Source organism: Haliotis rubra, unplaced genomic scaffold (genome assembly GCF_003918875.1).
Source record: "Haliotis rubra isolate DU_JTF1 unplaced genomic scaffold, ASM391887v1 Scf37, whole genome shotgun sequence".
Taxonomy (NCBI): domain Eukaryota; kingdom Metazoa; phylum Mollusca; class Gastropoda; order Lepetellida; family Haliotidae; genus Haliotis; species Haliotis rubra.
This window is the reverse complement of record NW_025767046.1, coordinates 1,755,054-1,771,967: the sequence shown is the minus strand read 5'-3', so window position 1 is coordinate 1,771,967 and position 16,914 is coordinate 1,755,054. Positions and strand designations below refer to the sequence as shown.

Here is a 16,914-nt window from a genome sequence, read left to right as displayed (position 1 = left end):
ATGATAGTAGCTATCTCACCAGGAGGACCTGTGTCATCAGCGTGTGCAGCAGCTGAGATGATGGGTACGTCTGTATCGATGCCTGGGTCATCGTCAGGGCCTCCAGCTGAAAGTTCTCCTCAACGCAGATGTTGATGATGTTGCTGACGGAGCTTGGCATCTGACTCGGTAAGGTGTAGTCACAACTCTTGGACTGAATATAACAGTAGTGTTGCTTAATCTAACAAGAATATTCTGTAATATGTTTGAGCAAGTTTTGAAAGTAAAATCAAATAAAATATGGAAATGAAATGGGATTAAGATTGCAACACTTATACACATATATGCATGCACATGCACATGTAAAATTGGACTAATGCTGGTTTTAAGGTGACAGCCAAATGTGAGACCATGCCCTAGCTTACCATAAAATACCCCACTCAGACTACCATACCGACGTCGAGCCAACTTGTTTCATTCCCTTAATTTGAGAGTGAGTTAAGTTTTACGCCGCTTTTAGCAATATTCCAGCAACATCACAGCAGGGGAAACCAGAAAATGGGTTTCACACATTCTACCCATGTGGTGAATCAAAGCCGGGTCTTTGGCGTGATGAGCAAACGCTTTAACCACTAGGCTACCCCATCACCCCATCCCCTTAATCACGATGGCAGGCAGGGAAACAGCAAACAACTTTTAATGTTCTTTCATGTGACGTGGAAGGTACCAAACAATTGACCCTCTGCTCTTCAAGGTGATGCTCCATCCACATCTATAAATCAACTGAGGTGGCACATGCAAGATGAAGTAGTCCTAAGGCATCAGAACCAAAAGAATTTCCTGATGCCCTTTCTGAGCATCACTTCTATCAACCTACCATCTGCGAGTCCAATTTCACTCCAGACCAGAGAGGACACCATGGCTGAACTGGATGTGTTAACTGGAAAATATATAAAAACAATTAAATGTTTGGAACATGTTCATCTGTGAATGAATCAAGCCAAAATAAAGTAAAGGTAGTGTGTTTGCCTATATTATGCATATTCACTGATTGATTCAAATAATATTATGATCCAATGTTTTACATATCTGCAAACGCCCACCCCACGCTACACCCATCCCACCCACAACATGCTACACCCATCCAACACCACACCCAGCTCACCCGTAACACATCACACCCTTCCAACACCACACCCAGCCCACCCAAAACACATCAACCCATAACACATCATACCTAGCCCACCCATAACACACCACACCCAGCCCACCCAAAACACATCAACCCATAACACATCATCCCTAGCCCACCCATAACACATCACACCCTTCCAACACCACACCCAGCCCACCCAAAACACATCAACCCATAACACATCATACCTAGCCCACCCATAACACATCACACCCATCCAACACCACATCCAGCACCACACCTAGCCCACCCATAACACACCACATCCAACACCACACCTAGCCCACCCATAACCCACCACACCATCCAACACTACATCCAGCACAACACCTAGCCCACCCATAACCCACCACACCCATCCAACACCACACCTAGCCCACCCATAACACACCACACCCATCCAACATCACATCCAGCACCACACCTAGCCCACCCATAACACACCACACCCATCCAACACCACCATCCAACATCACACCCAACACCACACCTAGCCCACCCATAACACACCACACCCATCCAACACCACATCCAGCACCACACCTAGCCTACCCATAACACACCACATTCATCCAACACCACACCTAGCCCACCCATAACACACTACACCCATCCAACATCACATCCAGCACCACACCTAGCCCATCCATAACCCACCACACCCATCCAACACCACACCTAGCCCACCCATAACACACCACACCCATCCAACACCACACCTAGCCCACCCATAACACACCACACCCATCCAACATCACATCCAACACCACACCTAGCCCACCCATAACACACCACACCCATCCAACACCACACCTAGCCCACCCATAACACACCACACCCATCCAACACCACACCTAGCCCACCCATAACACACCACACCCATCCAACATCACATCCAGCACCACACCTAGCCCACCCATAACACACCACACCCATCCAACATCACATCCAGCACCACACCTAGCCCACACCATAACACACCACACCCATCCAACACCACACCCAACACCACACCTAGCCTAACACACCACACCCATCAACAACCATAACACACCACACCCATCCAACACCACACCCATCCAACACCACACTAGCCCACCCATAACACACATAACACCCATCCAACACCACATCCAGCACCACACCTAGCCCACCCATAACACACCACACCCATCCAGCACCACACCTAGCCCACCCATAACACACCACACCCATCCAACACCACCTCCAGCACCACACCTAGCCCACCCATAACACACCACACCCATCCAACACCACATCCAACCCACCCATAACACGCCACACCCATCCAACACCACACCCAACACCACACCTAGCCCACCCACCATAACACGCCACACCCATCCAACACCACACCTAGCTCCACCCATAACACACCACACCCATCCAACACCACACCTAGCCCACCCATAACACACCACACCCATCCAACATCACATCCAACACCACACCTAGCCCACCCATAACACACCACACCCACCCATCCAACACCACCCATCCAACACCACACCTAGCCCACCCATAACACACCACACCCATCCAACATCACATCCAACACCACACCTAGCCCACCCATAACACACCACACCCATCCAACATCACATCCAACACCACACCTAGCCCACCCATAACACACCACACCCATCCACCACCACCCACCCATAACACACCACACCCATCCAACAACACCACACCACCCCATCCATAACACACCACACCCATCCAACATCACATCCAACACCACACACCTAGCCATAACACCATAACACCCACCACATCACATCCAACACCACACCTAGCCCACCCATAACACACCACACCCATCCAACACCACACCACACCCAGCCCCACCCATAACACACACACACCCATCCAACATCACATCCCACATCACCACAACACCAGCCCACATAACACGCCCACCCACCCAACACAACACCCAGCCCACCCATAACACACCACACCCACCCAACACAACACCTAGCCAACTCATAACACACCACACCTATTCAACACCACACTCACCCCATGCCACACCCATCCAACACCACACCTAAAACCTCACCCATCCCAAACTGCATCCAGCCCCATCCACGCTAAAACCATCCCACACCAAGCCAGTTGTTATTCCTACTACAAAATCACCATCCACTGTCAGCATGTTACTGGGGAACCATTCTCATCTGGATTCTCTGTACAGGTGTGGCCTATACTCCATGGTAAAAGATACAGATACTTCGCAGATGCAGACAGATATTATGGCTCTCAGATCACAGGGGAAAATCAGCAAAAATTCTGGCTACACATATCACTGCACCTTCATCTTCTTGGTCAAAGGTTGCACGCCATCACAAGCATCGTCAACATCATCATCGAAGATCTTCCTCTTCACAGGACATGATTGCATCAGTGGGTTGGGTGGCGTCACAGATGTCTTCTCCTTCACATGTACTTTGAAGAAGAAAAGAGACACTCAAACCTTACTAAATCAGAGAGGAAGGGCAGTGGTTTGGCCATATAATACAATAAGATGAGAAAGGATGGGACTACTTGTTGCCTGTTTGGTGCTGGTTATTAAAAGGATATGTATCTTATCACTTTAACATAACTAGTTTTCTAAACAATATAAAAATAACCCACAACCCAACTAGACAAGTGATATAAAGTAAATGTTCCTTAACCCAAGGTTTCTGTACAGCATTAAGTTATTTATGATTTTGTTTATGCACAACATTGCTCATTTTGAGGTACCCAAAAATTTACTTTTGACATTTGCTCAGTAAAAATGGACATACTTTTGTGAGGTTTCTCATCTATGTCGGACTGGACTTGTTTTCTGTTGTCAGGGACAACCTCACCAGCTTCTTTGGGAGGAGAGAAATATGTTGACAACTTCATCTCACCAACAAGCTCTGGTTGTGAACACTTTTCTGGAATATAAGTCATAAGTGACTTTACCTAGGTACTAAGCAGTATGTGCTACACTCATCGAAAACCAGTATTTTGACATACATTCGAAAACTTCGTAATACTCGGAAATCTGCCGGATATTTTCGGGTTTTTTCATGATGTGGTGGTGATGATTGGTGCATTTGTGGTAATGGTGGTGGTAATGATCGTGGTGAAAATTACATTTAAATGGATTTGTTAAATTCTCATTTAAAGTTGTGTTTTTAATTATTGTTTAGGTGTTTCAGTCTTTCACAAAGTTTTGGAGCTGAATGTTTCAAATATTTACTCATAAATGACCAGTGATCTCTGATATGTCCTGACCAGGTCAAGTTGCTGTCTGAAATCTCAGGGCTTTTTTTGATAGTGGAGAAACTAGTTCAAACCATTAACCACTGCGTTGATGTTAAATTGTTCTTTTCCTTGTCTCATTTGTGCCAAATATTATTCACATTTTTATTTTGTCATGATTAAAAGTTTTTATTAAAGCCTAATCAAGCATAGTGAGTTTGTTGTGTTTTTGCTTTATAAATCAAGCATTAACTAAATTATAAGTCGTTTTTTTTTGTTAAAGAACATTTCTTGCAATATATTGCAATACATATCGCAATACCCACCCCTAGAGTGTATTTGGCTCAATGGTACTTTTAACCATGTTAACCTATGTCAGCTAGACGTGGTTTAGAAAGACCAAAGTGATGCAGATGACAGATGTATGCCACTACGGTGAAACCCACGAGTATAGATATGGTGCTGATAAACCAACAAGCTGATTAGGGCACACTCGGATTCAAACCCAGGATCATAGGTTTCTGGTACACATAAAGATTACAACTCTGGCAACCAAACATCGGCACCTCAGGTGAATGGACCATGTTAGCCCTTAAAGGCACAATGTCACACATTTTAGACAATATTTTGGCCCATATTATATATATTGGGGTATATACACTCACATTAGGTTCTTATTCCTGCAAAATAAAAGACTTATTATCCCTTATGACTTGCCTGCAATCAATTATTGAAACTTCGAGGTGAACAGCTTCCAAACAGAGAACACTTGCCATATATCGAATGTAAACAATTGCTCCATACATCGAAAACTGTCACACGCAGTGTTGTCGGTGTTAGCCGAACTGGTTTCAATAACAAGTTGTGCGTAGGATATTCATAAAGAGCGCACCAAGGGACATAACTCTATGGGGTTCACTTGAAGTAACGTTCGAACGGTAGAGGGTGCAAGAGTCGATTTAATGCAACATTGCATTAATTCATTCCAACTTTTCAATTTAATATTGTAATCTAAACACTTAATTTGTTTGGGAATAAATTATATGGTAGCTTCCCTGAGGGCTGATAGTTAGCATTATTGATTGAAAAGGCATTATTTTCAGAGAAGTGTGGTGTGATATAGTGCCTATAATCATAAAAGAAGTCATATCTTTATGAAAATCTTGTTTTCATTGTTTTCATATATATAATCATGATAAAAGAAATACTTAATGCCAAATTGACCGAACTGAAATTAACCTAAACATTACCAACATCCATCTTTGTTTTGGAATGCTAAGGAATGACAGTATTCTAACCTTGTGAAGAAGAAACACTCCTGCGCAGACTACGGGACAGTGTAGTTCTGTGACGCTGTTTACTGGTTGAACTGAAGCCAAAGTCTCCCAGGGAACTCTGCGACACCTTTCTGGTGCTGCCCTGAGACAAGGGGCTGGATGCAAATGATGACATGCAACTCTGTGAAAACTTCTTTTGAGAATCATTCTTAACCTCAATGACCATTTTCAAATCAGGTGTTTGTCTGGCAGAAATGCATGATGAAATTGAGCCAGGGAATGAGGCAATTGAAGCAGAACGTGTTCTAACAGCTAAAACATCAGATGCACTTTTCCCCTTAAGACTTCCACGCACAAATGCACCTTTGCTCCTGACTGCTTTCAGTGACCCACTTCTTACTCTGGGACATGGAGAGCTGTCCGAAACAAGCACAGGTGAACTAGACATCATAGGGGGTACGGCTTCGGTTTCTAGTTTCTCTGAATTGCACTTTTTTTGCTGTCCAATAATCACTTTAGCATCTAAAACCACCACAGGTGTTCTTGACATCACAGAATGTAAGGGTTCAGTTTTAGGTTTCTGCAAATAGCACTCATTCTGCTGTCCCACCACTGGTTCACTAGATGCCATAGAGGGCAAGGGTTCAGTTTGTGGTTTCTTTGAATTGCATTTAATATGTTGATATTTATTCTCTTTAACAACTAAATCAGAATTAGATGTAGTAAGCCTCGCTGCCCTTCTCAGAGACCTTCCAGGCTCCTGCAAATCCCCTGACATGGAACTAGAGTCCAGGCTGGATGTTTGGTTATTGGCACGTCTCTTTACCAGTGCTGTAGACGATGGTCCTGAGTCTTGAACTCCTTTGAATTGTGCTAGCCTTGCGGACTTCCGTCCTTCCTGGGATGAACTTATGTCAATATCCATCTCAACAGATACACAAGTTTCCAAACTTTTCTTCTCAGACAGACAATTGTGATGATTCTTAACAAATGTAGTAAGTGACGGTTGTGACTGTAACCTTATCTTCAGAGAGGTCAGATGATCTGGATCAGATATTTCTCTTTTAGTATTCTTTGACCATTGGGAGAGTTCCTTCCCCTGCCCTATAACCTGGTACCTTTTCTCTACCCCAGCCAGTCTCCTCGACATCCTCTGACGTCGCTGTGATGACACTGCAGAACCAGCTGATGCTGTTTGGAAAGAGGTATGTCCTTCTTCCATCACAAAATCCTCAGTATCTGCATCTGGAGTCACAGATGTACTTTGAGACCTTGAATCTTGTGAAGGAGACAAATGACCCACATTTTGTCTTTGCTTGATGATGTTTGAGGCAGATCTAGACAGCCTTTTGGTCTTCTTACCAGTTAAACTTTCTTGCAGTTTAGCTCCAGACCTCCTAATGGAAACTATCTGAGATCCACTGTCAGGTATTTCTGTTGTGTTGGAATGTGCCGATATCCCTGGAAGACATAGAAACTGTCCTTCTTGGAGCTCTGTGACATTTTCTCGGTTATTCCTGCTAGATCTCCTTGTCTGGACATTTTCCATGACTTTCATCTTTTTATTCTTCATCTCAGATGATGAAGCAGAAGATTTCAACCCTCCGGAACTTAAAAAGGATCTTCTTGGTATATTTGATCTTGACAATATTTCAAAAGAACTGTCAGGTTCTTTATCGTTGGAAAACATTTCAGAAAACCTTTTTGAAGACCGTAATGAAGATGACCTTGACCCCTGTGTAGATGAAAGTGTTTCTGCATCAGCCTGAGAGGAGTTCTGCGATATAAATGTTCCATCCATGGAGTCTGAAAACTGACTGACTAATGTATGCTGTGACTTGAGAGTTTGTGATACTTGGGAAGACTGTGACAGAGACTTCTGAGAGGAAGTGATAAAGGTCTGATCACCAGGGGATTTTGAGGAGGGTGCCATGGATGCGAGATAATCCATTGGGTCAGGCCGTGGATCCTGTTAAAATAAACACCCTGTATTTCAAACACTTCAAGGCCATTATGCATCATGAGCATTATCATGCCCATGTCAGTACTAAGTCACATGAGGGCGGTGGGGTAGCCTAGTGGTTAAAGCGTTCGCTCGTCACGCCGAATACCCGGGTTCGATTCCCTACATGGGTACAATGTGTGAAGCCCATTTCTGGTGTCCCCCGCCGTGATATTGCTGGAATATTGCTAAAAAGTGGCGTAAAATCATACTCACTCACTCACTAAGTCACATGAACACAACACTATCAGTATAAGTGAGTGTTGAACTTCAGAGAGTGGTGTAATGATACATCGATACATACGAAATTGCATACCAATCCTTGGTCTATGAGACAATACATCAATACCCTTGGAAAAAAGATTGTATCAGGATACAAATTGTATCGCATTTATTGTATCAAGATAAGTATCGTATCATGAGGTGAGGTGAAATGGGGTTTAACGTCCCTCTTAAGAATATTTTGCTCATATGACGATGTGTATGCGTGTGTATGTGTGGTTGCTTGTACTAGCCCAGACTTAAGCTGGTTTTATAGTGCCAGCCCTATGAGATACCATGCCGCAGTTAAGCATGAATACCCCACTCAGACACATTATACTGACTTCAAGCCGACCAGTCCTTGTTGTACCGATTAATGCCGAGCGCCAGGAATGGACCAACAAGTACCATATTTTAACGTCTTTTGGTATGACGCGACCGGTGATCGAACCCGCGATCTTCCGCTCTCCGGGTGGACACTCTAACCACTACACCAGGCGGTTGTATCGTATCATGACCCCACTGTATTGTAACACATGTGTACACATGAAGACTGGGTGAGAATTGGTATTTAGCAACCCAAGCTGTTTGTAAGAGGCGATGAACGATTAACTGGAATATTTCTGAGTGCACTGTTACACAACAAACAAATGTTACACCTGTGACATAGCATGGTTCTGGTTCTGATGCACCATTGATCATTAATTTACTATGACAACAGATGGATTCTAACCCATCGAAAGAAAGGATAGGAACACTGTAAGCAAATCCAACAAAGACATAAAACAATTAACTCCAACAGATAAGTCTAAGCAGCCCAAAGCACATCTGTGTGAGTGAGTAAGTTTGGTTTTACGCCGCTTTTAGCAATGTTCCCGCTATATCACGGCAGGGGACACCAGAAATGGGCTTCACACAATGTACCCATGTGGGGAATTGAACCTGGGCCTTCGTCGTGACAAGCAAATGCTTTCACCACTAGACTACCCAACTGTCCAATAAGCACATCAGAAATGGCGTCATTAAGAACTGTAAGCAAAAGAAAATGTTTTGCTTTAGATCAGTCTTTCCAAAATTACCATTTGCCATTATTTCAAAACTGATTCCAGTAAGATTTGATTTGGACTAGTAAGCTAAACTAGTAGTAATAGTCCCAATGATAACACAAAAATCTACTAAAGAAACAACATCTAATCATGACAATAGGTACTGGAGTATTTAACATGTGAAAGTGGAAAGCATGAAACCATACCTGTAGGAGATAATCTCCGATGAAGTCTGGCTTGACCAGCAGAACTCCATACTCCATGAGGGATTGATTATAGAGTTGAACTGCCATCTTGCCATCCGTGAACATGTATGTTATGGTGTTGGCGATCTTTGACGGATTGTCGACGGGCAGTTTGACACTGTACACATCTGCACCCCCACTCTTCAGCAACCTGATGGGATATTTATACACAGTGCCTTTTAGAAAGTGGTCAAATGCAGTTTGACACTGTACACATCTGCATCCCCCACTCTTCAGCAACCTGATGGGATATTTATACACAGTGCCTTTTAGAAAGTGGTCACATGTAATCATGGTAATAAACACTATATTTGGGATTACACTTTCTCAGTAAAGTACAGATTCTAGTACTGTTTGGACTGAGTTTCATCCGGGATTTGAACCCAAGCCTGCAGTATGAGGCAACTAAATACAACACACAAAGTCAAACCAGCTACGCTAACAGCCTCCACTTGTTTGCTGGCGATTAAGTGCTTGACTAAAAATGCTGATGTTACTTATACAAACAGGACCTTGTTCCAACAATTGTCTAAGCCTCATTTCTTACCTTTTATAGACATGTCCTCTCTTTTTGTCTGAAACAACAACAGATACATTCCATCCCTTGAAGGCAGGGGCACCTGTGAGGGAAATATGTAGCCGCCATCTGATTGGTGCAAGCACCAAGGGATCTGATTGGCTCTTCTGTCCATGTTTTGGCTGCCACTCAAAGTCTTCCTCAGGAAGCCACTCCTTTACGAGGTCGCTGGCTGTTATGTATTCAGGTCTGAGGATCCATCTTCCTGGAAAAGTTTTTCCTACATCTCAGAATCCTTCCTGATCCAGTTTATTACCTGATTACATCTCACTTCACATATAAATACCCATGACCCATTCACAACCATATCATGGTTTGAGTGATGTTAAATACTACCATACTAAAAAGTAAAACTAGCCATCCATTCAAATTACTCTTTCTCTCAGGATTGAAACAAGCGGCCACATTACATAACCAGTTATTCTTACAACAGAAATACAGCTTAATAGGCAAATACTGTATTGCACTTGAAATTCCATTTGCACAGCTGCCAGATCTAACTTTTCCAATGTTCGGCAGTACTTGGATCCAAATCACAAATGTATGCAGTCATTTCATAAAACATGGCATCAGACTAACATACAGTGGGCATGATGAGGTCTAAGAAACAGCTATCCAATTTCTGTATCTGGTAGCCATGTTGAAAAATCTCTAACCCCCTTTCAGTAGCAAACATTCACACAAAATAGATAAGCTGAATCTTTTAAGCCTTTTTTGAGAAATGGACAACAGACATCTTGCAATGACATGCTCACATGGCCTCTTACATCAGATCAGCTAGAATGGATAAGGTGCAAAAGCATGAACACCTGGTACAACCTCATTAACATCATTTTATCCAAAAAAAGTGACATCATAATGAAAAACACTAGTCCTACCTGTTGCACAAGCACCAAGATACTTCTCACTAGCGAGACAGTTTTCCACAGATCACATGGGTACAACTAGCCTTAAAAGACTGAAACATAATAATGATAATTTCAATAAAGCAGCTATACCATATGTGACTGACAATAAAACATGAGAACATATTCAGGGTTAGAATGTTTTTGTATTACAGTGCAAATTACACTTACAATCATAATGGCATTGATAATATATAGTTTTGAGGGTGTGGCTGCACAAAGAGATCTTAACAAGAAGGTTGTTTTGAACAACAGGACCTTCATACCATAAGCATTTCTTCTTTAAGAGGCATTTTAGAAGTTGCAAAGATGAAGGAAAACCAAGTTCTATAGACAGTCAACTTCTGTATTGCAAGGAGTGTGATGTTTCAGTGTAAGTAGTAACACCATTATCAAGCAAGTGATGCAGAGAAGTTGACTATCCATAGAACTTTTATTTCCTCCTGTACCTAAGTACCCCGTAAGCCAGGTAGCAAAAATGTATATGATATTTATGACAGATTTCATGCCAGCAATATTTGAGACTTATTACAATGACTAATTTACTATCACCGGCAAATAATCAAGTCTGAAATAAGCTAAATTTTAGCTGACAGAATTAGGAAAACACAGCTTAGAGGTGAGGTGAGGTGAAATTGGGTTTAACATCGAGCTTGAGAATATTTCGCTCATATGACGACGTGCATGAGTGTGTATGTGTATGTGCGGCTGCTTGTACTAGCCTAGACTTAAGCTGGTTTTATAGTGCTAGCCCACCGAGATACCATGCCGCAGTTAAGCATGAATAGCCCACTCAGACACATTATACTGACTCCGAGCCGACCAGTCCTGGTTGTACCCATTAATGCCAAGCACCAGGCAGGGACCAACAAGTACCATATTTTAACGTCTTTTGGTATGACGCGGTCAGGGATCGAACCCGGCGACCTTCTGCTCTCCAGGCAGACGCTCTAACCACTACACCACGGAGGCGGTAACACAGCTTAGAAGCATCGATTTATCAGGTTATAAGTTGCTGTTAAAGTGTTGCATAAAATCCTCAGGTAAGGCTCAGGAAATGTATATACACACAAATAATTCTCCACAGTTCAATATAGCTCACCTGTTCTTGGTTCAATACTTTGACTAAACATGAAAGATCAACTTACATCAATGTCAAAATAGATTCCTCCCAGCTGCTGTATAATTTTTCCATATTTTTTCCTCTCTCCTCCAGACAAGCCAGAAATCAGAAAGACGCGACTTGTCTGCAGACGTGTCCTCAATGTGCCCGACATCCTACATCTTCCGTTACATCAGTCCTTCTGGTAAAAAGACGAGAGACATTCTAGAGAGACCATCTTCAATGTTGTGTTGTTGCTCTTTTAACATGTTTAATCTGTAGACACGTAAGTTTTCATAGATTCACAGGTGTCTGTGGACAGGTGATGTTTGAACTTTTGACACAACTTTGTTTTTAACGTTGTCCCATCATGCTTACTAGGCCGTGACCCATTAAGCTGGATGCATGCAAGCATAAATACTGAGCCTCAGGTTTGAACCGAGAGCCAATATTGGGCAGAAATCAAGACATTATTAAACTTCAAAATAACTCCATGACAACTAGCATACATATGTCTGCAGCTAAGTACAAACACGTCAGTTGACGTATTTAAAAAGAGGCTGTTGTTGACACAGAGGGAAAGCCATCGACATTTTAAATTTTTAATCAGGATTCTTTACTTCCTATCTGTAATCAAAACTTACATTTGCCGCCATTATGTTGTCATTTAAAAGGGAGGTTACTCTAATACTTTTGCTTCAAAAGCTTAATGGTAGAAGTAGCAGTAAAATCCCTTTAACGTCTCCTTATCAGGGGTGACAGAAATGGTAACTTTATGAAGTGCGTTATTCATATGAATTAGAAATAAACTTTTTCATGGAAACGCTTTCAAAAAGGATATAATAGTTTCGATGATACTTTCATACATTTATCAGATACACTATGTTTTTACTCTCGGGTCACATTCATCGGCAGCAGAGGCCATCAGGCACAATAGTGAGTGAGTGAGTTTAGTTTTACGCCGCACACAGCAATATTCCAGCTATTTGACGGCGGTCTGTAAATAAACGAGTCTGGACAGGCAACCCAGTGATCAACATCATGAGCATCGTTCTACGCACATTGGGATACAATGACATGTGTCAGCGAGCCTGACCTCCCGATCCCGTTAGTCGCCAGATACGTGAGCGAGTGAGTTTGGTTTTACGCCGGTTTTAGCAATATTCCAGCAATATCACGGCGGGGGACACCAGAAATCGGCTTCACATTAGTTTATTAATATTTTATATTTTATAACCCCTGGTTCAGGATATTCATCGTAATAGAACGGAGAAATCTCTCTCTAACTCTCACACACACTCACACACACTCTCTCTCTCTCTCTCTCTCTCTCTCTCTCTCTCTCTCTCTCTCTCTCTCTCTCTCTCTCTCTCTCTCTCTACACACACACACACACACTTACTTGATATTCACCCCAATGATTTAAGGGATGAATTCTAGATTACGGCAGTTTCATATCGTGAAAATGAAGAAAGTATCTCGGTTCCTTTTATATTATATATGATATTCTGTTTATTACCGAAGTCGTCAAATTGAGGAAAATAAACCCCAAACTGCTTTCAAACATAGGCTGGCTACTCGCCGTCGCCGCATGTAGAACGCAACGTCACAGAAGAAACTCTCTCGCTCGTGAAATACCGATATTTAGGCACGAGTGTCGTAAACATAGTACGATAAGTATCTCACAGAAGAAACGTGACGTCATAGCATTGTTCATGACGTCACGTCACCATGACAAAGTGATATTTTGCCCTAGGGCATCGTATGAAAAATATGAACCCCGATATTTTTGCCCTCGTAGGTAATAAATTAAGTCATGTCATGTCATGTCATATCATATCATATAATATTATTAAAACAATTTTAACGTTTAACGTCTTTTTGTATGACGCGACCAGACGAACAGCCCGAACCTTCGTTACTGTGTACTGCATGATGACATGGCATATTTACAATTCTGTGATGACAAAACAATGTATCGGATTGATTTAAATTATGAAGTGATGGAAGTCATATGCGCTTACCGCTGGTGATATCCACGATCACGAGTTGTACGCTCCCATAGCCATAAAACATGGCCTAAGGGCCGCAACTCTGCACAGCGGCGCCTTACACGAAATGGCCCCAATAAATGTGGTTTTACACGACATTCACTCTCTGATACTGACAGGAGATTTGTTTTCGGGTAATAAATAACGGGGTTAACGCCGTTGGCTGTGCTTATTGTGTGTATTCATACGTGTAATAGATGGCGATTTTGACCTTGTCCAGCCGTGGGACGAAACTGAACTGACCGGTACCTGGTACCTGGTATACGTGTTGATCTCCAGTAACATCCAGAGTTGCTCAAGCGTTCGCTTGTAGCCTCGAAAACCCGGGTTCGGTTCCTCAAAGGGTTAAAGATAGGAAGCAGGGCCTAGATTTTCGAAGCTCTCTTAGCGCTAAGATAGTCGTAACCATACATTAACTTTAACTTACGACTATCTTAGCGCCTGAGGAAGTAAACCAACAGTTAACTGACCCATCCTCGGGGTTCAGGTAAATATACTTGGACTATATAGGCCTAGGTTTGGTTTGTCATAGTGACCCAACGACAAAAGCCTTTCAGTCTTACTATCACAATCTGCACGAAGGCCTTATCTGTCATAGTGTAGGCGTCGGGCCATTTGTGCATAAAAGTACCTCTTGAGAAGGAGGTTTCATGAACAACTAATTAATGTACAAAGATGTTTCATAATCGGTTAAGGAATGCTCATCCCACATAGAAATTTACCACACACTGTGTCCACAATTGAGGCCTCTTTAAATCAGCAATTAATGTATGTGTAGTCACAAAAGTCGCCTGTGCCATATATCATTGAAATGTTTAGTACATCTGCACTTTCGGAACGCCATGTTGTAAATGATTCTAACGGGTCACCTACAGTAGTTTGGTAAGGTCTGGCCCTAGCGGGGTATACCAGGTGGGGCGGTGGGGTAGCCTACTGGTTAAAGCGTTGGCTCGTCACGCCGAAGACCAGGGTTCGAATCCCCACATGGGTACAATGTGTGAAGCCCATTCCTGGTGTCCCCCGCCGTGATGTTGCTGGAATATTGCTAAAAGCGGCGTAAAACCAAACTCAGTAAGTAAGTAAGTAAGTATACCAGGTAAGGACGCCCCGGGCGTCGATCAACGAAACTCGAAGTCAGGGAGTCTGACCACCATGTTCCGTTAGTCGCCGCTTGGGACAAGCATGGTCAGCTGGAGGACGATTATAACCCCGATCTTCAAGGGATGATTGCATGACATTGGGTCCCAACTGCGGGGACCGATGCTCATACGATCGATCACTAAATTGTATGGTCCAGACTAGATTATTTACAGACCGATCCCATCCAAAGGGCCAAAGAGTCATATAGTTCTTGGTCCATTGTTTCTTACAAACTATACATTCTGTTGCTTAAATATACCATAAATGGCATCAGTTTCTAGTTCACTCACCCGTGAAGATCAGGGTTAGAATATTGATCTTCAGTAACCCATGCTTGTCGTAAGAGGCGACTAACGGGATCGGTGTGTCAGGCTGGCTGGCTTGGTTGACACATGTCATCGGTTCCCAATTGCGCAGGTCGATGCTCATGCTGTTGATCACTGCATTGTCTGGTCCAGACTCGATTATTTACAGACCGCCGCCATATATCTGGAATATTGCTGAATGCGGCGTAAAACTAAACTCACTCACTCTAGTTCCCTCACAGCAACATGTCAGCATTAATCCACAGTGGTCAAACCATAGATAGAAGCAGGTGTACTGTGACTCAGCTCTCCACTTGAGATCATTTCTTGACCTGTCACTTCTATTCACCTCTGTCACTTGAAGTCGTGACTTGAATTTATGGTACGGGCGGATTGACGTGACTGACGATTAGTCTCGCATGTCGTCAGTCTCCCAGAGAATGAATAACGTCCATGAATGAATAGCGAAAATCACGTCTAGAATGTTTTGGCGAGTCTAGATTAATATTCTCTAATTATATTATACGTAGTACTAGGCTCCTTTGGGATTTTGTAAGTTGCAGATATATATTTTTAAATAGGACAACTTTATTTAAAGAACTAACTTAAGCCTAATTCGAGGTCGGCCAGGTGCATCTGCAGCTCGCTTGCACGCATGCACGCTGGCATACAAGCAAGCATAATACCTTTACTTTTATAAGCTGATAGCATTGCAAAGTACACCCTAACTATTATTTCTAAATGGAAGATACTACACACGTGGGAACCTTACCTTAAGAATATGACAAATATTAATTAGATATGTATTTATGTATGTATATGTATATGAAGGTCCATCGTCCGTCGAAGTAGGACTTTCGGGTTTAAATATTACCTTAGTCAATCGACATGCTGTTTGTAAGAGGCCGACCCGTGAAGATCCGGGTTAGAACTGATCTTCAGTAACCCATGCTTGTCGTAAAAGGCGACTAACGGGGTCGGGTGGTCAGGCTCGCTGACTTGGTTGACCACATGTCATTGTATCCCAATTGAGTAGATCCGATGATCATGCTGTTGATCACTGGATTGTCTGGTCCAGACTCGATTATTTACAAACCGCCGCCATATAGCTGGAATATTGCTGAGTGCGGTGTAAAGCTAAACCCACTCACTCACTTATAAGAGGCCACCCAATAGATCGGGAGGTCAAGCTCAGTCACTTGAATGGCTGCGGTATACCGAACGCCTGACAATGTGGAAAGTTGACCGCACTCATAAGACTTTCTGATCCAGACTTACTCATGGTTATACTTAGAGGGAAGGGTCCCCTGTTTTACCTGGGGCTGACGCTCAACCCTAACCCACACCCTACTGGGTGAGGAGGGACGCTTTTACGCTACTTCCGACAATACCATAAGGTGTTTCTGTTCAAAACTCCATGAAATGACAACTTTATTAACAATTTAGCATTCTTTCCTCATACTTATCCTTTTGTCGAAATGCCTTCTAGGACTGAGTACCTTAAACCATTTATTTTCTTTAGTGGTCCGACGAACTGTAAATTAAGTTAAATGACTTCACGGAGTTAT

General features: G+C 42.9%; 1 protein-coding gene across 1 annotated transcript in view; it reads right to left on the bottom strand.

The window, feature by feature from the left end:
- Positions 1 to 12,046, bottom strand: part of LOC124285806 — a 30,679-nt gene extending 18,633 nt beyond the window's left edge. Inside the window, 10 exon segments of the mRNA XM_046722072.1 lie at positions 20 to 193; positions 857 to 919; positions 3,513 to 3,646; positions 3,991 to 4,125; positions 5,734 to 7,681; positions 9,228 to 9,417; positions 9,814 to 10,048; positions 10,722 to 10,752; positions 10,754 to 10,801; positions 11,897 to 12,046. Of these exon segments, the coding sequence (XP_046578028.1) occupies positions 20 to 193; positions 857 to 919; positions 3,513 to 3,646; positions 3,991 to 4,125; positions 5,734 to 7,681; positions 9,228 to 9,417; positions 9,814 to 10,048; positions 10,722 to 10,752; positions 10,754 to 10,801; positions 11,897 to 12,025 (3,087 nt within the window). The 5' untranslated portion in view covers positions 12,026 to 12,046.
- Between the last annotated feature and the right edge of the window lie 4,868 nt (positions 12,047 to 16,914).